Source organism: Pezoporus wallicus, unplaced genomic scaffold, assembly GCF_028554395.1.
Source record: "Pezoporus wallicus isolate ANWC-B61680 ecotype Strahan unplaced genomic scaffold, APGP_CSIRO_Pwel_v1 contig_8166, whole genome shotgun sequence".
NCBI lineage: Eukaryota > Metazoa > Chordata > Aves > Psittaciformes > Psittacidae > Pezoporus > Pezoporus wallicus.
In genome coordinates this window covers 131,796-156,368 of record NW_026638114.1, presented here as the reverse complement: position 1 = coordinate 156,368, position 24,573 = coordinate 131,796, and the positions used below count along the sequence as shown (strand labels likewise).

At 51.7% G+C, this 24,573-nt stretch overlaps 1 protein-coding gene across 3 annotated transcripts in view; it reads right to left on the bottom strand.

Moving 5' to 3' along the window:
• Positions 1–2,671: 2,671 nt before the first annotated feature.
• Positions 2,672–24,573, bottom strand: part of JADE2 (jade family PHD finger 2) — a 73,968-nt gene continuing 52,066 nt past the window's right edge. For 2 of the 3 annotated variants that reach the window (XM_057409411.1, XM_057409410.1), the window contains exons 7-12: positions 22,114–22,281; positions 21,485–21,601; positions 15,234–15,695; positions 11,133–11,250; positions 6,430–6,558; positions 2,672–4,841 (exon numbers count right to left, since the gene is read on the bottom strand). In XM_057409411.1, coding sequence (XP_057265394.1) covers positions 3,991–4,841; positions 6,430–6,558; positions 11,133–11,250; positions 15,234–15,695; positions 21,485–21,601; positions 22,114–22,281 — 1,845 coding nt within the window. In that variant the 3' untranslated portion in view covers positions 2,672–3,990. The remainder of the gene's footprint in view (positions 4,842–6,429; positions 6,559–11,132; positions 11,251–15,233; positions 15,696–21,484; positions 21,602–22,113; positions 22,282–24,573) is intronic. The other variant, XM_057409413.1, reaches the window with a different exon arrangement.

The window sequence follows — 24,573 nt, the reverse complement described above, 5'->3', positions numbered from 1 at the left end:
GGGTGGTCATCATCACTGCGAGCAATAACACAACCCAGTAATCAAATCCTTAGTTTGCAATAAACCGATCCTTTTCCTTTTCATTTAAGAGCCAAATGCAAGGCTGTGGTAGTTCAAAGATGTATTTCCTTCTCTTCTTCCCCATGACCCTAGGAAGACCCATCTCAGATTGAGATGCATTCCCACGCACAGAGCTGCATCCCCTGGGATGCTCCGGTCAGCCCGCTGGTCCCCAGGTAAATCTGCTCACTACACCGACACGGAGGTACACAGAAAACACTGCTTTATTGACTGCATTTGCCAACACATTGAGGAATGCAAAGGGATTCTTTCATAAGCAATGGGCCATGGTCCCAATGTGTATTAAAGCATACACTGTATCTAAACAGGATGAAAATAATGGCAGACAGAGCTATTCCAAGGCAACACAAATAGCATGCATAATACAGTCTCACACAGAACGAGTTTGAGAACATTATATTGCTTTAAGGATTAACTAACATGGAAAATGTACAAAAAGGAGAAATAGGTTTTTGCATTAATGAAAAATACATTTTTTCTCTACAAAGGAATTTCTAATACAAGAAAATAAATATTGCAACATAAGCCAAAAATAATTTAAAATTGCTCTTTTCAATATATTTTCAATATTTCTCTTTTGTATTAACAAATGGCACATCACGTTCTTTGAAACAAAGAAAACAGAAGGGTTTCTCCTCCTGCGACATTCATATCGTTTCCTGTAACTGATGTGAAGTCGGTCTGTTTGTATGTGGAATGGTGCAAACTGCGGGGTGAGCTCCTTAAAGAACAACCAAACCTCGTGCCCTGCCCTGCAGCAGCATCGTCCCGCATCCCGCTCTCGCCTCCCGGCTCCGTCCTGCACCCGCCTCGGGATGAGCTCCATGGACAGCAGGCACCCAGCCCCGGGGAAATAGGTGCAAAACCAAGAAAGAATAGTTAAAAGTAATTGAAAAATGGGAATGGAGGGAAATGGGCGTGCAGAATGGGAGCTGTCCTCAGGGAACTCCCACCACCATCGGGGCTGGGGTTGACGTTGGGGCTGTGCTCCATGATGAGGGCATGATGCTCTTTGCATCCTCATCTCAGCGGCTGCTGCTTCTCCAAGGAAACGGGTGCTCTTACAGTGCAAATGTCAATTCCTGTAGTTTATACATCTTAAAAGACAATATTTCTCTACTAAAATAAACCCTTTTATAGTAATTATTTTTTTTCTTTCTATTCATTTCAAAATACATTTACAGTACATCAAAAATATTTTCCTTGTGCATTTTCTCTTGGAAACGCCAGGTTACCCTGTTCCAAGGCGGTGGCGAGGATGCTCTGGGCAGGGGATGCACCAGAGTGGTCCAGTCCTCCCCCCAGCCCATGGCTCACAAGAGCCCCTTTTCTCCTCTCTATCCCCTCTACCCCGTTCTTCTCCCCAGGTTGGACATGCCCCACCAGCCCCCTTAACCTTTCCCTACCTAAACACCATCTCCCAATGGCAAAATACAATGCCTGATATTTTGGGAGTGTTTCCAGCTGTTTTATTGCCTGGTGCTGGTGGCGCTGGGTTGGTTGTTCTTTAAAGTCTCCCCCTCTTTGCTTTCCTGTACTGAGAAGACAAGTAGTGCAGAAGCTGATGAATGGAGCTGTGTACAGTGAAACTTGTGGATTGCTTTCTCTGATTTAACCATAATTGAGTGAAGCACACGGAAGCAAGATTCATTAAAAGGCAGCATATTGATTATTGTTATGACTCTTATACTAGGATACTGTAGCTAAAGCTAGCAAGCCTGATAAGATAAACTAAGTCCTATTTACTGTATTTAACATTATCCGAACATACTGAGCCTTAATTAATGAGATTTTCATTCCCAACCTCAATGGATTATGCTAATTTATAACAAAGGTGGTTCTCGTTTTGTTGATTTTCTGATGGTTTTTTTCCCTTTTCTTCCCCCCCCACTAATAACATGTGTCACATTTTTCCCATCTGAGGAAGATTCCTCCCCAGGCATGGTCAGTCTCAGCCGGGTTAGTGTTGGGCTTAGCCAGGGCTGGGTGCAAGCATCCGACCCGAAGCCCAAGCCGCTTTGCCATGCCTGGGATGAGCTAGGCTGTCATCGCTTATCTCTGCTGCAATTTAATCACTAATCAGGACTTTGGAAGGCTGGTAACAGATGATCTACCCTAAAACGTCAAGTGAAGGAGTCTCAAGAGTTTCAAAACAGAAAGCTCACAGTGAAATGAGCAAAAAGCACTGGAAACCAAAACGGCAGGATGCGGTCTCGGAGCAGCAGCATCCCTCGGAGCAAGCTTGGAACCTAACGCCGCAGCAGTGTGTTATGAGTGTGTCTTTAGTCCTTTGTTGCTAAATCGAACTTCCAATTGGTGATTATTTCCTATCGTGACAAGTTTCCGGGTTGTGGCTGTGCTGTCTGACTGTCAAAAAAGATTCTTTGGCATCCACAAAACTGGTTGACGGATTGGTCTGACCACTGCAGGGTTGCTTGTTTCGTGACGGGTTGAACCGGTTGCGGAAGTGTCCCAGGTTTTGGGTTATCTGGATTCTTGTTATTTTATTTTTTTTTTCTTTTTTAAACCTTATTTTTAAAAAACAACAACAACAAAAGTTTCAGTGAATTCCTTTTTTTTTGTGTTTTTTTTTTGTGTGTGTTTTTTCTTTTGTCTTTGTTCCCTGAGCTCACACTGGGGTCACTCCAATAAAACACGTAGCACGACTTTAACTGTGACCTTTGAAGCCAAAACCGAAGTAATGGTGCAATTAAGTGCAAACATGGAAATTCGCCTGACTTGTAGGTAACCATGGGCTTTTAAACAACATTTAAGGCTTATTTGGGACGTTTTATGCATTAAATTATTGTACTATTTATAATGTCAGCTTCTGTGAATCACCCTCCCACAACGAGTCAACAGCTTGTACCCAGGATTTAAGGGAATTAAATAACAAAGAAAGGGATGGGGAGGAATCAATTCACCGTTTCCACTGTGGCGTTTAGTAGGAAAACAAACTGGTGAAGGCAAGCGTTTCCATTTCCCCTCGGTGATGGCCTGCCCGGCCTCGGGGCCGAGTGTTTCATTGTGCAAAGGGGGTTTCAAACGTCAGTGGGACCACGGCAGCCATTGGAGAGAAGCACGGGCAGGAAAACTTCGCTCAACCTCCCAGGTTAACCCCAGCTCCCCACGGTGTTGACAGAGGATGCTTTTCTCCTCCATCCTGCCCCACATTCCATTTCCCATCGCTCTCAGCGTACCCATTCACCCCAGTCAATCACGTCTGTTTTAACAGTGACCTCAAGGGGGTCGATCCATGGGGCAGGGGTAAGGAGAAATTTCACATCCTGGCTGATGGACGGATCCCGACCAGATGGAAAAAGGGAAAAATCACGACCGAGGGGTTTTTCCCTAAAACCAGAAACTAACGTTGCCCTCTTCCACCCCAAGCGCTTCCCTCCAACAAGCTTTTGTGCTTTAGTCAGTATTTATTTTAGCATCACTTATTTACTTCCTCATATACACGTACCCAGGTGGGTACATCCCCTCCCGCAGCTAGCCACCACCATACCCTCTGCTCGCTCCCTGCTCCGGGGGCAACCATCCCGGGCAGGAATCTGCCCCTCATTAAATAATGCCCATTAATTACACTGCCATCCCTGCAGAGAGCACGGGTACCAGCACCCTCCGCCCTTGGCACCCTCAGCATCGGTCCTGCTGGATGCCGGCTTGCATTCCTGGGAAGCGGGGTCTGGCAGGGAGCCGGGGAGGGACCACCACTGTCACGGTCATCGATGTCGGTGAAGCTGAAGCTGTATCTCAGGCGTACAGAGAAGAGAAAGACAACAGTGCTGAATTTCCAACTATATACACATAGTAAAAACCCCCCCTGCTATGATCCCAGGCAGGAATCAGACATGGCAGTTGGAACTGGGCGTGAGGCCTCGCGCGAGGCGTGCCGGGGAGGAGTTAGGATGCCAGGATGCTCATCCTGACGATGTCCTCGCCGGCCGCATCCAGCTGGCCCCGCTGCGCCCTGCGGGGCTCCCCATCCGAGTCGCTCATCTCGGCGTCGGAGAAGTAGCCGTCCGTCTCGGCGTCGAAGCGACGCAAGGAAGCTCCGCCGGCGCCGTCGGGCTTGGGGGGCTGCGACCGCCTCGGCCCTCGGCTCTCCTTTGGTAATTTAAACCGCACGACGGTTTTGGGGCTACCTACGGAGTCAGGCACTTTGGGCGCGGGGCTGGGCTCCGGCGGAGCGCAGCGCGGCGGCTCCTCCTCCTCCTCCTCCTCCTTGCTCACACAGCCCCGTGCCCCGGGATGAGGCTCACAGGCTTTCGGGATAGAGCCCTTCTTGGCCGCCTTTTTCACCTCGCCCGTCCCTTTGCGGTCGGTGGGAAGCTTCGCAGCCCCTTTCTCCACCTTGCTCGGTCTAGAATCCGGAGCGAAGGGCTTGGTGGCATCATCCGACAAGTCACCGGTGCTGTTAGTCCATAGCTCCGAGCTCTCCGGGTGGCTCCCGCCCACAGCGGGGGGGCTGCTCCGGGGCAGCTTTTTCTTAGTGTTCGTTCTCGTTTTGCTTTTCACTTTCTTTGCGGCCTCGCTCTGCTTGAACGGGGACCGCAGGGAATGGTCCATCATGAAGCTCAGCAAGGTCTCCTCGTCCTGCAGGAGCTCCTCGGAGAGGCCGGGGGTGCTGTCCTCGTGGTGGGCGTTGTTGAGGGACCACTCGCTCATGGCCATGTTCTCGGCAGTGATCTGGACCGACTGCGCCAACCAGCTGTTGAAGAAGGTCCCGTCGATGGGGAAGGAGGTTGATAAGCCTGGAAAAAACAGACGTGGAAGGTTGGTTCAGGAGCCAGGAACAGCCACGCGGCCCTTCGACATCACCAGCTTCACCACAACACCCCACAGTGGAGAGACACCCAAGAGGTCAACTGTAACACACCACATCAGGACACAGAACAGGGTTCACTCCAGCACTAGTGATGAATTTGGGGTTTACAGCACAACAACCCGAGTGCTTCCCCGCATCCAACACCCCATGAACCTCCCCAGATATAAACTGAGCATCTTTCTGCAGTGAAGATGCCAAGCCCCAGCACACCCTAGCATGGGTGGAAAACACATCCCTGTGCAAAGGTGCCAGAAAAGCCATCCCTGTGTAAGCCTAAAAACCTGGTGACTGCCACCAGTGCTCAAGCAAGGGTCCATGGGCTCTCCAGGGAGATGCTGCAGCTGGGCCACCATGCGCTGCCAAAGCCCCCGGCAGCACCGGAGCCAAGCAGTCAGTGGGGTGGTGGGGCCAGTGCTAAACCTGTGTGCAGAGGCAGGGAGGGCAGGAGGCAGGGCTGAGAACTCACGGAGGGATGCCTGGTTTTCCAGGCTCGCAGCAGTGCAGCTTTTCTTGGAGATGCTTTTCCCACCCTCCATCATTTGATGGAATTTGCCCCAGCAAAGCCAAAGCTTCCTTAGCAGAGAACAGCACAGAGACAAGATGAGCGCAAAAGCTGTTACCAAAGGGGCTCCTGCCCATAGCCCAACAGCTTGGAGACGAACAGAAAGCAACAGTTGGGGTGAGCAAAGGGCAAAGCAGAGCAAGGCAGGGTGGTTCAGACCCCCAGACTTCCCATAGAAACTCCATGGGAAGCTGAGCACATGGGAACCCATCGCATCCTGCCCTGCATGCCAGCAGACAGAGGAAGTCACACAAAACCCCAATTCTGTGTAAAAAACCATATGTAGTTGTCAAGGATCTTATCAAAAAAGACCTTTTTGTTTTGGTTTTTTACTTCTCCCCAAGCCCCATCTGTTGCTGAGCAACAGCAGGTTGTGGCTGATGGGGAAGAGCCGGAGGTGGGTGAAGCATCCACAGAGCCAGCCTGCATCTCCTTATCTCCCATAGCAAATTCAAGAGACAGGATTCACTTTGTGCCTGCCTCCTGGATGCTGCTGGCACGACCAGCACAACCACAGGGTTCTGGACAGTTTAAGCCATGCAAATCCACAGCCCATGAGCTGTACCCACCATGGGTGCACAGCACAGAAGACGCAGGGGATCAGCCCTACTGCCAGGTGGGTAAGTCTGATTTTATCACTGGAAAGCGAAATCATGCTTCAGCAGCAGCACATCACAGGGTCTGTAACATCATCCCAATCCAACAAGCCCTAGGGCTGGGGGGGACGCTTTACACCCCTTCCCTGCTGAGTACCATGTCTCCAACGTGGCCTCTCCCGCAGGACCTCAATAATTCAGGCTGATGCCCACAAAGGGAGAGATGGAAGAGGCTCCCATGGCCTCGGGTGTAACTAAGCAATGTACATGCAGGAGGGATCAGGGGCTGGGACTCTTAACCCTGCTCCCCAAAACAGGGAGCCTCCAGCAGCATGGGTCCCTAAAATCAGACTTACCCAGTTGTCCCAATACAGTTTCGTTGACTGATTTCCTTTTCTCTTTCTTCTCAGGACTATTTTTTCTACCATCTCTTCCTTTCCTCCTCGGGTCACTTTTCTTACCCTTTGTCTTCTTCCCAGTTTGTTCTGGCATTTTGCAGAAAGAAAGGAAAACTCCATGTGAGACGAGGCATCAGGGATGCTGCAGTGAGCAAGTTCCCCTTGGGGCACACCCCTGCAGTGGGCAGCTGGACCAGACCTGCAACCAACTCCAAGCCAAAGAGGGAGCGCTTCCTGGGCAACTGTAGGCTAAGGTCTATGTGCAATAAGAAGATCTGAATCCTATAGGTTATATAAAAACAAGGTTGGAGCCTTGGATATGAACTTAGTGTGGCCACAGGGCTATCCCACTGAAGGCAAGGGACTCACTGGAAGCTCTGCACCACCAAGATGCATTCCTGGATCTGTGCTTTGGGGTGAGGATCTGCATAACCCCAAACGCTGCTCAGACTCCTTCCAGGAGGATGAGGACCCCCAAACCCAGCTGTGTGCCACCCATCACCAACAACAGCATCTCCTGGAGGGATTCAGCTGCAAAGGCAGCTGGACAGCAACGGTGCCAGCAGTGTTTTAAAGCAGACCTTGATTTAATTTGACCTTTTGGCTATAGTAACTGCTCACACTCATAGTGGGTGGAAACAACCCAAAGTTGTAAAACTGAAGCAGTATATTGAGCATAAGCAAATAGAGTAGGAAGGCGGCCAGCACTGCCTATGGAAAGCCGTATGACTCTTAGCTATGTAGCCATTCAGCTAAAAATCAGTATTTCCTAAACGGCTTTGAACTTCTACTGGATTTATTCCTCTTGGGTAAACAGGACAAATACCCCATAAAAGTACAACTTGTATTGCCAAGCAAAACACTTCAACAGCTTTTACTTACTCCATTAGGTCACTCTCCCAGAGAAGTCCACGCTAAAACCTCTATCACTTTTCAGAGGGGGAAGGATACTGCCCTAAAACCAAGATGAGGGTGGCTGATGGAAGACACGCAGTTACTGAGTCTGGCCCGTGGCTGAACCTGCACAAGCAGCTATCAGAGCAGTGATGTTAAGGAACAAACTGGTTCATGCGTTAGGCACCTACAAACAGCTTCAGCAGTGAGGCCATGGGCTGGATGGGTCAGAGGGAATAACCTCTCCTCTCCCCTTGCCTCTGTGATGGAAATACATGGGGTGAGCAGGGGAGGGAATTCACACTGCACCTGCCTGAGTGTGGATTAACAGGATTTATAGCCCCGGGCTTGCCAAGCCAGGACCCCCCCTCCTGACCAGAGCACCCACTGAGAGCAAGGAAGGCAAAAGCTAAGCTGGTGTTCGCTGCCTTCCTGCCAAATAACTGGAGAAGGGCAGACACATTTTCCACTTGGCTTCCAGACCAGAGCTCTGGCTCGGTTCAGGCAGCACAATGGGGCTAAAGAGAAACCCGAGCAGCAGCTTTTGAAGAGGAACCTGTCAAAATAGCAGCCGTGTCTCAAAGCCAGACACTGTTGACTTTCCGTTCCATGCAAGAAAAATACAAGGCAGAGGGGTGGGTTCATCTTACACTGATTTTATTAGAAATCTCCTCCTCAAATGATCACTTGTCAGTGGGGGAAATGAACCCCTCCAAGCTTTGAGCTTTAGGTGGAGCCGTTCCAAAACTGCTTCTGTGCCAAAACCATCTCTGGAATAAGCCCAACAGATTTCTGTCGATGAGTGCTGTAACAGCAGTTAGAAACGGGCCTCAATCAGGCAAAATCATGGCGCCTTCTTCCTGCCTGCAAGAAGCCCCAGGTACCCAGAGCAGCTTGGTGGGGAGCTGTTGGGAGGGGATGCTACAGGAGCAGTCCCCCCACCTTTACACCAGTCAGTGCTTTGCAATGTGGTGAGGGCACAGGGACAGGATGACCAAGGAAGTTGTGAAGGCTCCATCCCTGGCAGTGCTCAAGGCCAGGTTGGACGCAGGGGCTTGGAGCAAGCTGCTCTAGTGGAAGGGGTCCCTGCCCGTGGCAGGGGTTGGAGCTGGATGAGCTTTAAGGCCCCTTCCAACCCAAACACTCTGGGACTCTGTGATTCTATGAATATGCAGCAGTGAATTATCCATAGCTTTGGTCCCACTGGTGCCAAGTATCTTTAGCTCCAAGTATTGTCAATTGGCACGGAGGAGGCTTAGCAAACCCTTGGGTGTTGGGAGCACTTGGTAGCACTGGGGTCTATAATGGTGCACGTTCAGGATGGGATGAGGATGAGACAGGAAGGAGCTGAAGCAGAAAATGCACACAACACTGCTCTGCTCTGTGCTGCCATGCACGGGCAGGGCTGTGTAGCTGCCACAGGAAGGCTGAGCCCTTCTCTGACCTCAGTTTCACTGCCCACCCCTCCATGCCACAATGCCACCAGCCCCGGGGCTTGCTCCTTCCATCGGGCAGGAGTTGGAGATGAGCACGCATATGAGGACCACATATTGCACTGGGGAGGAGGTAAGGTGCTCCTGCCTGCACTGCGACTGTCACAGCTCACCAGGCCGTCCTCACTTCCCACATCTGGGATTGCAGCTTAAGATCTGATGCTACACCCTGGTGAGGGAACGCTTCCTGAGCTTGGAAGACCCTACACACCGATGCTGAAAGGCACTTGGGTCCCTAACATCCCCCTGGCATGGAAGGACCCAGATGCTTAAACCACCTGAAGATCGCAGGACCAAACTCCCCCGGTCAGGCTCTATCCCTGGCATCAGTTACTTGCAGGAGTCAGGTCCCAGAGGCAGCAATCCCTGCTCAGGCGCAGGGATGGCTCAGGCCCATCCCAGGAGCAGCTCAGCTCAGTTGGTTCAAAGCAGAAAACAAACTGGCAAACACCATCCATTTGGTGCAGGAGAGGAGAGCATCTGCATCAAAACGTGAACGCCACAGCCTGCACCCCAATCACCTCTTGAGCCACCCTCGCGCTGTGGGTTTGCCTCTGATCACTCACCTTTAGGCAGAGCAAGCATCATGGTAAAGGCAGTTGTGCTTTCCCCAGAGTACATGCATGCCATTTGCAGGAAGGGCAATGGTGCAGACAGCCCCAGAACACGAGCAGCAGAGCCCAGCACAGCTCCCCTCCCTGGCTGGCATCTGCACCCCATCGCAGCCCTCCTCAGGAGGAGCTGCCACGCCATCGCTGCGCTAGACTGGGTCGGGCATGACCAGAGGTTGGATTCCCCAAGGGCATTTCCAGCCATCCAACACCTGGTTTGTGAGGGAGCCAAGTTCAAAAAGCCTTCCTGGCAAAGCACCCTTGTGCCTGTCACCTTCTGAGGGCTGCAAATGCTAATCCAGGTTCGCCCAGATGAACTGAAGAACATCACAAAGTCCCTGTGATCCCCCATCAAACCTGCAGAGCCCAACGGGAACAGGGCATGGAATCTGCCTGCAGGAGCTGAGACTGTTGCTCTTGTCTTTTATCCACCCGTTACTCCTGAGCTGGACCTCCCTCCTCACCAGCAGCATCCCTGTGGGGAGCACCATCCAGCACATTCCCATGTGCCAGAGAACGGCTCTTGGGATGTGGGGTCTCCAACAGCTGGGAACACCATTCTGTGTCTGTCCAGCCTGGTGACCTCAGTCACTGGTTCCGTGAGGACGTATGGAGCATCAACACACAGTGGTACTGATCTGTGTCACAGGGCCTGAGGTGTGCAGGAGCCACATCTCCCTGGAGCACACCCTGGGGTCCCGGCCATCCCTGCCTGGCTCTGGCCTTCCAGAGGAATTCGCCCAGGCTCCGAGTCACAACCACCTCAACGCACACCCTCCTCAGGCTCCAAAACTGCCGTCAAAGGGAACTTTTGTCAAGGAAAGCTCAGCCCAGACAGTTCCTGAAGAAACCCCAACCATGTGATGGCTTCAAACGCGGCTCCAAAGCCACAAACACAACAACTGCTGGAAGCGCCTGCCAAAGCGCCAGATGCTGCTGCTGGAAAAACTGCTCTGCAGCCACAGGGTCTGCTCTGCTCTGCCACCACAGCAGGAGCTGCGGGCTCCGGGAATGCTTGTGTGAAAGGCAAGAAAGTAGGACAGAAGGAAACCAACTTTATTTCAGTTCCTTAACAGTGAGTTGCCAGAGGCTTTGCATGCGGCAGCATGATGTTCTCCACCAACAGGTATCTGGAGGAGAGGACTGCAGTCAAGCAGTGCTAACGGAGCTGGTCTCTCAGAGCAAAAGACACCCCACTGATAGCTTAACCTCTGATTCCTGACAGAGCCAAAGGCATCTGCAATGAGTCCAAAGCAAGGGCTGCTGACCCATGCCAGGGAGCCAGCTGCTGTGAACCAGCCCCAGCATCAGCAGCCCTGCGGGCAGGATTTGCTGTCTCCTGCCAGACAGCTCCATCTCCATAAAGCCCCCAAACACTGCCTTAGCATCACTGCCTAGCCAAACACTTGGGCTTTCTGGTAGACTCCTGGGGAGAGGAGGATCAAGAGGCATCTGTGAAATCACTCCGGTCACCCAGGGTACGGCTTTATTGGGTGCTTCTGAACAAAACTGGAGATGGGTAAAGACTCAACACACAAACCAACCTTGGGCAGAGGGAGCTCTGGTTCCCTTGGGGAGGGGTCTGAGCCTTAGGCACCCGTCTGGCTTCAGAGGACAGCAGGGACAGAGTGTGTGAGAACAAGCTCTGGCAAGCGGTACTGACCTGGGTAAAGATCTTTCTCAATAAGCTTCATCTGGAGATGGAAGATCTGCTCCTGCAGCTTACAAATGGTGTGCTTCATTTTCTCCCGTCTCGTCACCATGTAACACAGATTTCTAACCTACGGAAGCACAAGAAACAGTGTCAGGTTTAGGCAGTGTCTGGTTTGGGACCCAAACTGAGGGGAAAGTTTGGGTCCCCTCAAACTGTGTTGCTGCTTCTGCTGCCCTGGGAAATCCACACGCCCTGGGATCCGGTCCTTTTCACCTCACAGGCCAAGGGGAATGGCTTTAACCTACCCCAGGGGAGACTGAGATGAGCTCTTAGGCAGAAGCTCTTCCCTGTGAGGGTGCTGAGGCGCTGGCACAGGGTGCCCAGAGAAGCTGTGGCTGCCCCATCCCTGGCAGTGTTCAAGGCCAGGTTGGACACAGGGGCTTGGAGCAAGCTGCTCTAGTGGAAGGGGTCCCTGCCCGTGGCAGGGGTTGGAGCAGGAGGAGCTTTGAGGTCTCTTCCAACACAAACCAGTCTGCACTCCTATGATCATTCACAATTCACATTCAGTACTTGTTGCAGCTAGGACAGAGCATAGGAAATACAGCAAAATATGCAGGTGATGCTGGCCCAGGTCAGCAGCTGGTGCAGCTCCCCTACCCCAAATGTAGCCCCTTTCTATGGTTACTCACACTTGCCCCTGCAAATCACTGCTGCCTTCTGTCCCCATTGCAAACAGCAGAGCACCAGACATAAATGCTCATGTGAGCCAGCACGGGAGTGGTTAAACCCTGCTCATCACACAGGGATGCTGATGAACACCTTCTGAGACAACAGAGCTACCGCGTGGTACCCACTGGCATCTGCCTGGTGATGAATCTCAGTGCCATGGGGTTTGCCAGCCCTGTATCAGGGTGGCTGCAGAGCCGGGCTCTGTCACCATGGCTGCACCGGGCAGCGAGGCTTTAGGAGGAAACAGGCTTTCAGCTGCGAAACAGAAAATGCCAGTGGCAGCTCTAACAGGATTTGACAGCGTTTACTCAGCTTCCTGGTGCTCTGAAAGAGAAAACTGCCTGTAATGAAGTGAGGAGGAGGGGGCCCGACTGGAGGCACTGCAGCAATGTGTGTGGGTATGTCCAGACTCGCACCTGAGACCCTGATGCCTCCGATTCCTCCCTCTCCTCATGTTCAATCCCTGCTCTGCAGAGGAAGGCTGGGGCATTTCCAGGATTAGGGAACTGCTCCTACACGGTGAGGAGCCTTTGTGCCTCTCACAGTGACAAAGCAAGCCAGGACATCATCCCTAGTGTCTGCCACCAAGGGCTGTGAAGGCACCAGGATGACCCCCTGATGGCACCAGTCTTACCTAAGGACAATCTGGGAACACGTAGGAATACAGGAGAAAAAGCTGCTCCTTTTGCTGTCGAATCAGCTAGCTGTAAACGCAGAGCAGTGAGCTAATGCTGTGTATTTTTGTTCTGGATTGGAGAAAACATCAACCCCAAATTTCTTCATGAGAAAAACAACTGCCTCTGGCAACCTGCATCTCCAAGTGTTTGGCGGTATCTCTTCCCTATGATTTGATATTCCTGGAAGAAAACATCACTTGTGCTCTGCTTAGAGACTGCTGGTATTTACACACACTTACACAGCTAAATACCACCCAGTGCTGCTTCCCCAAGCCAAGCTTGGATGGTACGAGAGACAGGAAACTACAGCTTTATGTTAAAGCTGAATTAAAGCACCAGTCCTTATCCAGATACCATTATCAGCCCCAGAATTACAACTGTTCCTGACAGATCAATTACTGAGAACACTAACATTGAATGTGATGCCCTGCGGACACCTTCTCAAAGCCACCCCTCCAGGCTGCCCTTCTACAACATCTATTTGATGCTTTGCCTCACTACTTGTAAGTGAAAAGGGGCGGCTGTGAGCGGCGCTGACAGGCAGGATCAGATACCTGGGATGCACTGGATTTAAACCTGTATCACCCACTGGACTTTGATCTGGCCAGTGTTTATTGTTCCCTGTCTCAGAAGCAGAGCAAACAAACAGCTCTTCCAGGGCCAGGCAGTGAAACCTGGCAGGGAGTTGCTAAGCAGAGGCTGAACGCTGACGGGGAATGACCCCACAAAGCCTGGAGGTTACTGTGGTAAATGAGGAAATCTGGTAAAAAGTGTGGCTTTGACACCAAAAAACATCAAGGAGAAGCTGCCATGCCATGGGTTTGAATTAGGCAGCTCCCGGAGCAAAGGGCTGTACGAGAGATGCAGCGATGCACTGCAGACTGTACCCAGTGATGCACGGTGGTTCACTGCAGCTGGGAGCAAGTGGAAGCAGAAGGAGGCAGAGCAGCCTGGTTTAGATTTACACTACAGAGAAGCAGATGAGGGAAGAAAGGGAGTTAAACTTGTCACCCCCGGATCTGGCAGCTGCAGCCTGTTGCCTACAGCTTGGTGCTGGAGACCCATTAACAGTGGCACCAGCCCAGACCACCACAGAGGTGGGAACATGATGCAGTACAGGCAGGAGCAAATGAGGCACAGACTGATGTCAATGATGTATGCAGGGATAGTGGCCAAAAGGGCCACAGAAAAGAGACCAATAGCTTGAAATCCAATTGCTTTTACACAGGAGAAGGCTCTCAGGCTCTGAGACCCACCCGGGAAGTGGGTGCAGCAAGGAACCAGGATGGTTTGGTCCAGAGCTGAACCCCCACCTGGATGTGAACATGGTGCTGACCCACACCACCCTTTTCTCTAAGGGTTAAACTATGCCACAGACCCACAGCAGCTTGGAGAGAGGGATCAGAGGTGCAGAGCAGCAGCATCACCCCAGGGACAGCATCACCATCACCTTTGCCTCCCGGGGAGCAGCACGTCCCCTGCAGCACCCTGAGCACCCCTGCTCAGGGCACCACATCCACTGCATCAAAGCAATGCTATTTTCCTGCTTTCCTCCCTCCTCGCCTGCTCCCAGTGACTCCCTGAGCCCTTCCATGGTGTCTGCATAGTGAGCAATCACGCAGGGGCCACGGATTCACCCCTCTGGCAGGAGCAGGAGAAGGGGGGACCAGGCAGGGCTCAGGTTTTAAGCAAAGGAGAAGAAGGAGCTTGGCCCCTGCATGCCAGGCTCGCAGCCCTGTCCTGCCTTTCCTTGTCTCACTGCTGCCCTGTGCTATGCCCATTTCCCCCACCCAGCAGCAGCACCAGTGCATCCATCCCCTCCCCTGGCCACTCTTTGCTGTCCGACACAGGGTGCTGTGCTGTGCTTCTTCCCCTTGTTGCTTCTTGCTTCCACTGCTCCTCCTCCTCTCCAGCCTGCTCTACCCCATCCCTGCTCCTTCCATCCATGCAGCCATGACAGCCCAATCCACAGGCAGGCAGTGATGCTGCAGCAGCCAGCACAGCCAGGGGAGGTCCAGCACTGCTCTGGCACTGCTCCTCCATGGATGCTTGCTCTCACCCCAAAAGCTGCCGTGGCAGTGGCTGCTCCCTCCCCTGCGCAAGGATGCCCTGCTCCACAGGGAGCTGCAGGTGCCTGCATCCTCCATCTGCATCCTCCGGCACGGCTCTGCCTCCACCAGCAGCTCCTTGAGGACCTGACCCACTTTCGGCTGCAGCAGGGTAGGGAATGCCCGGTCCAGCTGGCCCCACTGCTCCCTCCTGCCATTCCCCTCTCTTTGATGTTCAATGTAGGAGCATAATGAGGTGTTCCTGTGCCTTGCTGCTGGAGAGCATCTGAGGGGCAGGCACTGGGTAGCTTTGTGGTTTGAGACTGTGAAGATAGAGTGGATAGAAGCTGCAGCATCATCTGCCTCCCATCCACCTGACCCCACCGAGGCACCTCTCCCCATAAACATTTGTTCTTTTGAACCCCCAGCTGAGGCTGCCACTAACTTCCTTCATCAGTGTCAGTGTTTTGGCAGTGATGATGCACACACTGAGCACTGTTATTCTTCCTGATAATGCTCTAGATGGAGGGGCCCGACTGTTTTGGGAGTTGAACTGAGTCAAGTTCCACTTTACTATAGACTATAAATGCCAGCACACATTAAAGCAGCCCTGATGGAGCGTATGGGCACACCACCGAAGGAAAAGCTGTACTCACCCTCTCCAAGTCTTGCCTGAGGTGCATGAAGAGCTTTAGGCGTCGGTAGAGAACGTCCTGTTCTTGCTGGGCCAAGTTGTCCACTTCATCTGTTTTTGGTGTCAGCAGCGGTTTGTTGGAGTTTGCTTTCCTCTTCAGCTTCCAGTACTGGTAGACAAAATCCACCAGCGACTCGCTCAAGTCCAGGTTCTCCGCCACCTCCGAAGGCTTCACGAGTTCATAGAAGTCCTCCTCCAGCTGCTGGAGCTTCTGCTTCCGCAGCGTGACCTTCTCCAAGTCCAGCTGCGCTTGGTCAGGCTCTGTCCGCGCCTCCTCGGGCAGCTTCGTGGCACCGGTGCTGTGCTCAAGGCAGAAGGACTTGAACTTCACTTCGTCGTTGTCTGCTAGGATCGTCCGCATGTCGAGGTTGTGGTCGAAGGCGCAGGTGACGTGGAACGCGGTGACGCAGGCGGGCATGGAGCACTGCGGGGACAAGGACAGGGCTTATGGCCAGGACAAAGCACCTACTGCTTCCCACAAACCCATCTGAGTGACAGCCCTCACTGGGAAGCTATGGATGCTCCACAACCGGTACTCCTTATTGCCCAAGTCTTAGACACCTACGAGCCAGACACCCAAGCAGAAGAAACACTAGGTATCAGCAGGCACCTTCCCACCTCACCTGCTTTAATCCTTCTCTCTGCTGGGCTCTGCTCACCCTTCACCTACAATAAGCAGGAGCTTCCAATGGTTCTTCCAACAAGACATGACAACAGCCGAAGACGACAGCGCGATGCTCGCAGGCTGTCAATGGATTTCTCCTGATGGAATCTGTATTTCACCCTTAAACTACTCCAGTTACCACATCTAAAGTGAATATGCTGTTTTTATTGAAAGCATACAGAACACGTCAGTGCTTATGAGTGAACATGGGATCTCAGAGGCAGCCAACACTCCCGGAGCACGATGCTGCTCTCCTCTGGAAATTACACAGCCTCTAATTAGCTCCATTAAAAAAGGGGAGGGGAAAAAAAAGGGCAACTCAACATCTACAGAGCAGAACATCACGAAATGAACCTTTCCGAACGGGCACAGCGGCTGGACTGCTGTCAAACTTATATCACACTGACATTATAACAGTTCCCCACAGTTTATATTACTTTGGATCCCACAGGCAACAAACCTCAGCCTGGTTTCCTACAGAGAACACCCCCCCCAAGCCAGCGCTGTGCCTGTGTCCATGTCAGCACCTTCTCCCCCTCTACTCATTAACTGGTTTTTAATGGCTCTGAGTATCAGGTAATTATTTCTACCATAACCCATAAGAAATCAGTCTATTCCAGCTGCTAATGACCAGCTTAACTGCAATAATGAGACATTTTAAGTGGGCTATTACTGTAGGCACCGTATTTCAGTGTTTATAGAAGAATTATTCTTGTGGGGGATGAAGATGCAGCTGTGGCCTGAAGGACCAGGCGGAGGCACATGAAATTTCCTGGATGTTGACCACAAACCATTCAGTTTAACTGGGGCTCTGCTGCACTTCAGTTCTCAGACAGAGGGAAAGGAAGCGTATGCTCTGTTAGGAGCTGAGGAGCAGAAGCTGTACGGCTCTTTATCCTCATCCCATCGGCCCTGAATGCCTGCTCCATCACCCAGCGTGTGAACTTCTGACACTGCTGCTTTTAGATGTTTTCCCTTGACTTTGTTAATGAAGCTGCTGGTGCTTATGGAAGCAGAGACTTGCCTAGATACCAGGGCCAAGAAAAGCATAAGCAAGTGCTGTACAAGCCCTCCACTTCCAGGGCTCTCCAAGCCCTGCTCCAAAGCCTCCAGTGGGAAGAGCTGGATGCAGCCTTCCCATGGCCGAGCCCTGAACTGTACTAGCATGGCTCCAGGCAGTGATGCTGGGCACTAACTCCCGCAGGCATCAAATGCAAGCAGGCTATGAACTCCTAATCCCTGCTTGCCCTGTTGGAACTGGATGCGCTTTAAGGTCCCTTCCAACACAAACCATTCCATGATTCTATGCTGCCGGCAACTGCGTGGAGCCTGGCATCACAGGACCCATAGGACAAGCCCTGTTGCAGCCTCCCACGTGGCTGAAGCACTAGCTCCATCCTCAAGTATTCAGTTTTGGTGATGAAGGAGGGACAGAGGGAGCTCAGCCTGACTTGAAGCCTCCAGATTTCTTCGGTGCAGTCAGTGTGTCACACACTGGCTTTTACAGCTCTGGCATGCACTTCTGCAGCCACTGGCACAAGGAGATGCAATGAGACTTGAGATTCACCCTTCTTCACTTTAACAACACTTTCAGGACACTTTGCCAGCTGGAAGGTCCCATAATTGAGCTTTCTTCTCTGGCAGCCAAGATGTAGCATGGCACTACCATGGAGCTCCTGATTCACTCCCGATGTACTTCTGATATACTTCATCCTGGCCATTTTGGCATTAACAGCTGGGGGTGCTTCAAGCTACAGCATCCTTTTGTGCTGTTATGCACATAAATATCTAGAGTGGAGAGAGTGGGCACAGAACTCACCACCACAGTGAACCACGCGAGTGAAGGAAAGCTGCAAGGATGTTTCTGCCACCAGAGCTAACAACAGCATTAACAACAGGGCTGTGGCTTCTGCCAGGACAATGTCCTGCTAACAGGAAAGACCATCACTCCACCTTAGGAACAAAGCACATGGAATGTCACCCGTGCCGGATCTCTCCTCTGACAGATGGCAAGCAGCACTCGGCAGAAACTGTGCCCAAAATGCAAACAGAAAATCATCAGGCAGCCCAGCTGACAGGGCAACAGAGCAAGGTACCTGCTCAGCCACGGCTACCCAAGGACCTTCCATACACTGACAATAAACCCACACTGATCCACCCCAGAACAGCGCTGGAATGAAGCAGCTCATCGCGGGAGAAGGGATCTGCCATGCAGAATAAACCAGGCTCAAAAGACTGGCCCAGCCCCTAAGTCTGCTTCGGTATTGATGATTATCTCACAGGACCTTTCACTCGAGGATCTCAGCTCACTTTGCTCATCCAGACAAATCCATTCCCAAACAGTTCCGAGACAGAGAGGATGAAAACTGCACCAGAGATTACTGTGGGCTGATAATGAGTCCTCAAACCACTGACTGGGAAGAAACAGAAGGATGGTTTTATGCGCTAAGGGAGCTCAAACAGAAGTTTTCCAGCTTACAGAGGTGCTCTGATGCAGTTTGGGGCCGGAGGGGAAGGAAGCAGCTCCTCCAACAGACCTGCAAGGGGGACTCAGGAAGGGAAAATGAATTACCGGTGCTGAACTGCAGCCAAGCCATCAGCCAGGACACTCCTGCATCCTTACCAACACCACCATGTGATGCTCAGTGACCACAGATGGTCTGGATCCTGGTAGCGTTTCTCAGCCCAAACAGGCAATTCTCAGCATCCGGGAACCACTGCACCAGTTATCCCAGTGGATGGGGACCAGCGGCACAAGCAGCTCAAAGGGGAGCAGTGGGAAGAGGAGCAATAAGGAACGATTGGATGGTGGAGGATACTTTTGAGGGCTTTTTCCTCCAAAAAGCAACAACAAAAAGAAAGCTGGAAGATGGTGACGGGAAAAGATTGTGCCCTTTGGAGAAGCCTGCCAGCAGCTAACAGGGACCTGGCATTTTGTACTGTGTTGAAAGGCCTCGGTGAGCACTTCCAGTTGTTCTGACAGGGATTTGGTGAGGAGGGAGCTGGGTCCCAAGGAAGCGTGGTCAGGACTCCTGGCACTTTCTTTTCCATCTCAGCAATGCAAATGAAAAAATTCCTGCTGGATACCGAGCTCCCCTTGGCATGTCCTGGTGTCTGACCACAAGAACCACCATGAAGTCATGATTTCCCTTTAACAGGAGCCGGGGATAGGGTGACGCCAGGGCTGCATCCCTGCCCAGTGTCCAGGAGCTCTGGCTCAACTATGGATATGACAAGTTACACCGCGTTCAAAGCTCTGTACCAGAAAGCAAGGGAAGTCATTATGAGGAAGCAGGAAGGTCAGGCAGTGGGAATCCCTTCCCTTGGGATTTGACCCTTTGATGGTCAGATTTGGATGAGGAAAAACACCTCGATGCTCAGAGGTCCCCATGCAAAAACATCTCACGTTTGTCTCTGCCCATGTGGTCCAGGTGGGTGTTTCCTTGCTGCCCCTGAGCATCCCCATGCTCCGTTGGGATGATGCTCTTCCACCCCTCCAGTCTGCCTTCCAGATTTCACCTCCTGGTCCAACAAAGCCCATTTCCAACCAGCCACTTGGAAACCCCCCTCCTGGAAACAACTCCCTTTCATCCCCAAACCTGCCCCACCTGCAGCACCTGATTCCTGAATCAAGAAAAGCTCAGTGCTGGAACAGAGAACAACCTCCTCCTGTCAGAGCTGGGTCCTGAACCCAAAACGCTGACAAAGGTGGTTGGATTACACCTGTATAAACAGGCACTGATCAAAAACACGCTCCATAAACAGAAGCTTGCAAAACAGAGCTCTGTACCGCTGATGAGTACAGAGTGTGCTTATTTACCTGTGCAGGAACTTGTTGATTTACCCCATCAATCCTTAAATAAAGGCTCTGCTGCCCTTTTTCCCCCCTTCTCCCCCTTTTCCTTGAAGCAAAAGCACCCCGAGCATGGAAGGGTGGCCTCGGCAAGCACTGTGGTGGCAATCTCATGAAGCCTTATAAACCATGAGCTGCCGGCTCATGAGACAATAAAGCTTCTGTTCCATCTCAGGTGACCTTTAATGCAAATCCATTCAGTCCCCGGGATCTCACAGCTCCCATGCCATGCCGGCACTAAGAGGATGAAGCCTCAGAGAAGCTGAATTCTTTTTGATGCTGCCAAGCCTGTTTGCCTCCTTCCCTGCCCTTCCGTTCTTTGAAAGCAGTTGCCGTTATGACACAGTCTCTCCATCTGGCAGGGTGAATAAGCAGATCCACCCGGAGCCATCAAAAAAGATGTGAGTCAACGCCAGAGATTTAAAGAAGTATTGTGAGATTTCATTTCAAGCTAAGGGGATTGCTTTTAAATAGCTCCCTTTAAAGTATTAAACCCAGAGCAGCGACATGAACGCAACAGAGCCTGCAGACCTCCTATTCCTATCACCCCTTCTGCAACCAGCCAGCTGCTCCTCATCTCCCATAGTGAGTGCTGTGAACACCAACCTCCGAGGTGCAGCTCCCGTTGCTGTACTGGAGCTGATCAGTTTGGACTGGTCCACATCCCAAACCTTCTCCCAGTTTCTCAGAGCTTAATGGTTATTCTGTCCTCTCCTGCACCCCAAGACTGCTTCAATGCCGGCTTTACCAGTGAAAGCAACAGGCACAGGCACTGTAGAACAGCAGATCCCCACGCCCATTCCCTGGGACCATTGGGATATTGCACCGGCCAAGCACAGGGAAGCAGGGAGAATCACAGCAAGGATTCCCAGATGCTCTCACACCAAGAGTGCTGCATTTTGGATGAGAGCTTCTCTTCTTTGCTCTCCAAGAAGAGAGCTCACGGCCAAGGAAGCTCTGTCCCACTTTTGTAATAGGAAAACCCAGAGCATCCTGCTTTCTGTCTGAAAAGAGAACTTACCCTCCTGCGGCAGGGAGAGCAGGCAATCAGATGTCTGCTTAGGTGTGGCAAACAGGAGAAAATGTGGGAATGCAATGGTAAATACTCTATTTATACGTGGGAATGTATACTCTACTTTAGTGTGAGATGTCCCTGCCCATGGCAGGGGGGTTGGAAACTGATGATCTCAAGGTCCTTCCCAACCTGAACTACTCTATGATCCTATGATTAATACATGGTAAATACTGCATTTTCCAAGCCAGCAGGCTGGTGGGGACTACCTAATCCTGGGGCTCCCTGATATCCCCCCAACAGAAAGGCTTCCCACTGGTTTGTGAAGTACTTGGGCTCTGTATCCCACGAGCATCCCACTTTCCCGGCAGCTCTGCCAAGCCTTTCTGCTGGAGGCTCCTGGTTTCAAACCAAGGTCATTTGCAGCCCTGGTAATTAGTGTCACTACAGCAACATCACTGTGTTATGCAAAGAAAGTTAATCTAGATTCCTAGCACCCAATACATTAAATGATTGCAAACACCTCATGATATCTGATGGGCGCTCCTGCTCCCTGTCATTAGGTTTACTCCGAGCAGGAATAAGCCTCAGCCAGATCACATCCTCCAGCATGTCGAGAATCTCCAGTGGCAACTAGAGGCACAACCCCAGAGGTCTGAGTTTCTTTGGTGCCAGGTTACATACCTGAATACAAGTCCCAGTGCACTCCTTGCAAAGGCTGCAGGACAAAGCCCATCTGCTTGCTGGGATATGAGAGATCTTCGTAATGGGTTCCATTTTTTCAGGACATCCAATGCTAACCTGGCCACGAAACAGAAGACAAGTTGTAAATCCTGCCTTCCACCCCAAATCTCCCACAAGAGGGTATCTGTAGTAGTGTGAATGAGGGATCCATTTCCTGTTTGTTATTTTTCAGGGTCACTTGTAAGCTGGAAAATAAAACCAAACCCCCAAACCCAGAAACCAGTTTGGGGGAAATGGAAGGAAAGATCTATGTCTTTCCTCTGAACTAACTCCTCACCCGGCTGTTGCTGTGTATCTCAGATGGGCACATGGAATGAGCTTTACCTTACCTGGAGGTCTTGTGAATGCCCCCCACCTCTCTGCCCTTGCACCCCACCTCTGTGTCCTCCCTTAATAGGCTGCCCCATGGCTGCTAATCAAACACACAGCCTGGCGACCCACCAGTATCACAGCCGTCACCCAAACTGGACTTGCTATTTACACCATTAATGGACATCCTGGGCTGTGACTTGAAACCAGGTCCATGCCCGCCCGCCCGCCCGTCAAGAGGAGGTCGGGAAACATCTTACTTCAGGTATCCATAAGGCACAGCTAACGTGGACCCATTTCGTCCCGCTCCGGGTGGGCTTCAGCGCTCCCCCCCTCTTCGGGCACAGTAGACACTTTGGCTGAACCCCAAGGGCGCAGGTCCGGCACAGCCAGCTCCCGATGGGCACCTTCAGGATGCCGTAGCACGCCTGTGCAGACAGGAGGCAGGAGGGTTAGGGCATCTAAGAGCAGGTAAAGCATCATCCCACACCTCCTCCTTTGCTCCCCCCTTTTTCACTACCGCTGGCTTCCTCCCACCGCATCTGGGCGTCCTAATGTAAAGCAGTTCTGCAGTCACTGACAGCGAGGTTAAGCTCTTCCTTCATTGCTACCTTCCCTATTTTCACACAGATACTCATGCTGGATCAGTATGTCTGGGGTTTTAACTAAAAGCTAAGTGTAAAAATGTGCTGTGCATCGTGCCAAGCATCCTCCTGGCTCTAGGTCTGGGGTGGGCAACCCAGCTGCTCCGACACCAGCAGCTCTGCTCTGTGGGCAAAGCCTGTTTCTAGACAGCTATCAGACCCACAACAACTCAGAGGAGTAAGAAATGCCATGTGGAGAAACCTCTGAGGTAGCTGAGGGCTGAAAAGCCACAACCTCATCATTGAGAAAGATGGCCACACTGGTTACACCCCAACACGGCCTGGAGGGGAAGTGAAAATAACTACAGAAAGGTAAAAAGGGGAAAGCGATAGTCACACATATGAATCAGAAAGGAGGAACCATAGAGGATAATAAACATCAAGGACAATAAATCTAAATGACACAAGAACAAGTCTACAGCCAAGAGAGCTGGAACTAAAGGACTCGGCTCACCCACGGAGCTCCCCGACCTGCTGAGATAGTGCAGGACACAGAGAAGCCAAAGCGTTCATAAATACTTCTGTTCCGTTCTTGGGGAAGAGCCAAATGATAAGCCCTATCCCATAGTGATGGTGATAAAATACTTTCCACTCCGGCTGTAACTCATGACAGTATTAAACAGCTACTCCTAAAACCAGGCAGTTTGTAACCAGCAGGTCCTGGCAAGTTGCACTCAGGCTTTCAGCGAGTGGCACACAACTGCCTCGGGCATAACGCGGGGCTGTGCCACTATCTTAAGCGAGGAGATGTAATTCATACTAGAGCTGTCTGCTCTGAATCCCTGCAGGAGGGAAGCGGCAGTAAGGACCCGGTGCTGCTGGCTGGGAATGAGCCCAGGCATTTGTCAGCTCTGATGCTTGAAGTTTACCCCCCCCCCCCCGCCCCAAACCAGCTTTTCATCCTGCTGGAGGTCACCGCCACTGCAAGTGACAGGGGCAGAGGGGGCACACGGAGAGGCATGAGCGTGGGAAAAGCACATCCTCAGTCTTTGCTGGCCAAGAACAGACTTCATAATGACAGGAAATCTGGACAGGGACTTTTCACAAGGAGAGGCAGGGACAGGCCAAGGGGAATGGCTTTAACCTGCCCCAGGGGAGACTGAGATGAGCTCTTAGGCAGAAGCTCTTCCCTGTGAGGGTGCTGAGGCGCTGGCACGGGGTGCCCAGAGAAGCTGTGGCTGCCCCATCCATGGCAGTGTTCAAGGCCAGGTTGGACACAGGGGCTTGGAGCAAGCTGCTCTAGTGGAAGGGGTCCCTGCCCGTGGCAGGGGGTGGAGCTGGAGGAGTTTTAAGCTCTCTTCCAACCCAACCCAGTCTGGGATTCTATGATTCTATGACTTTTGGCTGCCCCGAAGCACAAATCGACTCAAGACAGTGATTTCCAAAGGGAAAAAGCCACTTCATGAAAAGATTATTGGGATAACAAGGTATTAAGGCAGGTAATATTGTTGTTGCATGTCTACATGGCTCACAGAGACCTAACTGTGTGCTTCACAGCACCTCCAAACCTGAGAGATAAACCATTTCTGTAACAGAGTTCTATAAACCATGTGATTTAGTACCAAACAAAAAGCAGCCTGGTATGTACTGTCAGGAGCATAAACTGGCAGATTGAGCTCAAAATCCAGGGGAAAGCAGGAATTATGACCACTTGTGCATCTCTAGCAGAGTCTTGGCTCTCAGTTCTTTACTCCTGGAGGTTTTAGAGCAGCTGAAGGTGCAGTTCTGCTCCGAGCAGCAAATACTACAGCGTCTCTGACCTGGACAAGGAGTGCTTCTAGATAGGAGGTGGGTTATCAGCTAAACACGCTCTCCCAGTCCATCACCAGCCAGAAGGTGCTATGGGAATACGGAGCCCGAGCAATGCTGAGTAGGAGCAGAGCAGCTATTTTTATTGCTGTGCCTGTCACGGGTGCAACATCACTGAGAGGGATGCTAAAAACCGGGGAGGATGCTGAGCCACAGGGAAGCTTAGTGTGGTGCATGCAACAGAGGGAGGGCTTGGCCACGTCCTCACACCAGGGAAGGGGAGCTCAGTAATGACAGGACCCTGCACGGTGGTTGGAAGCTGGAGAT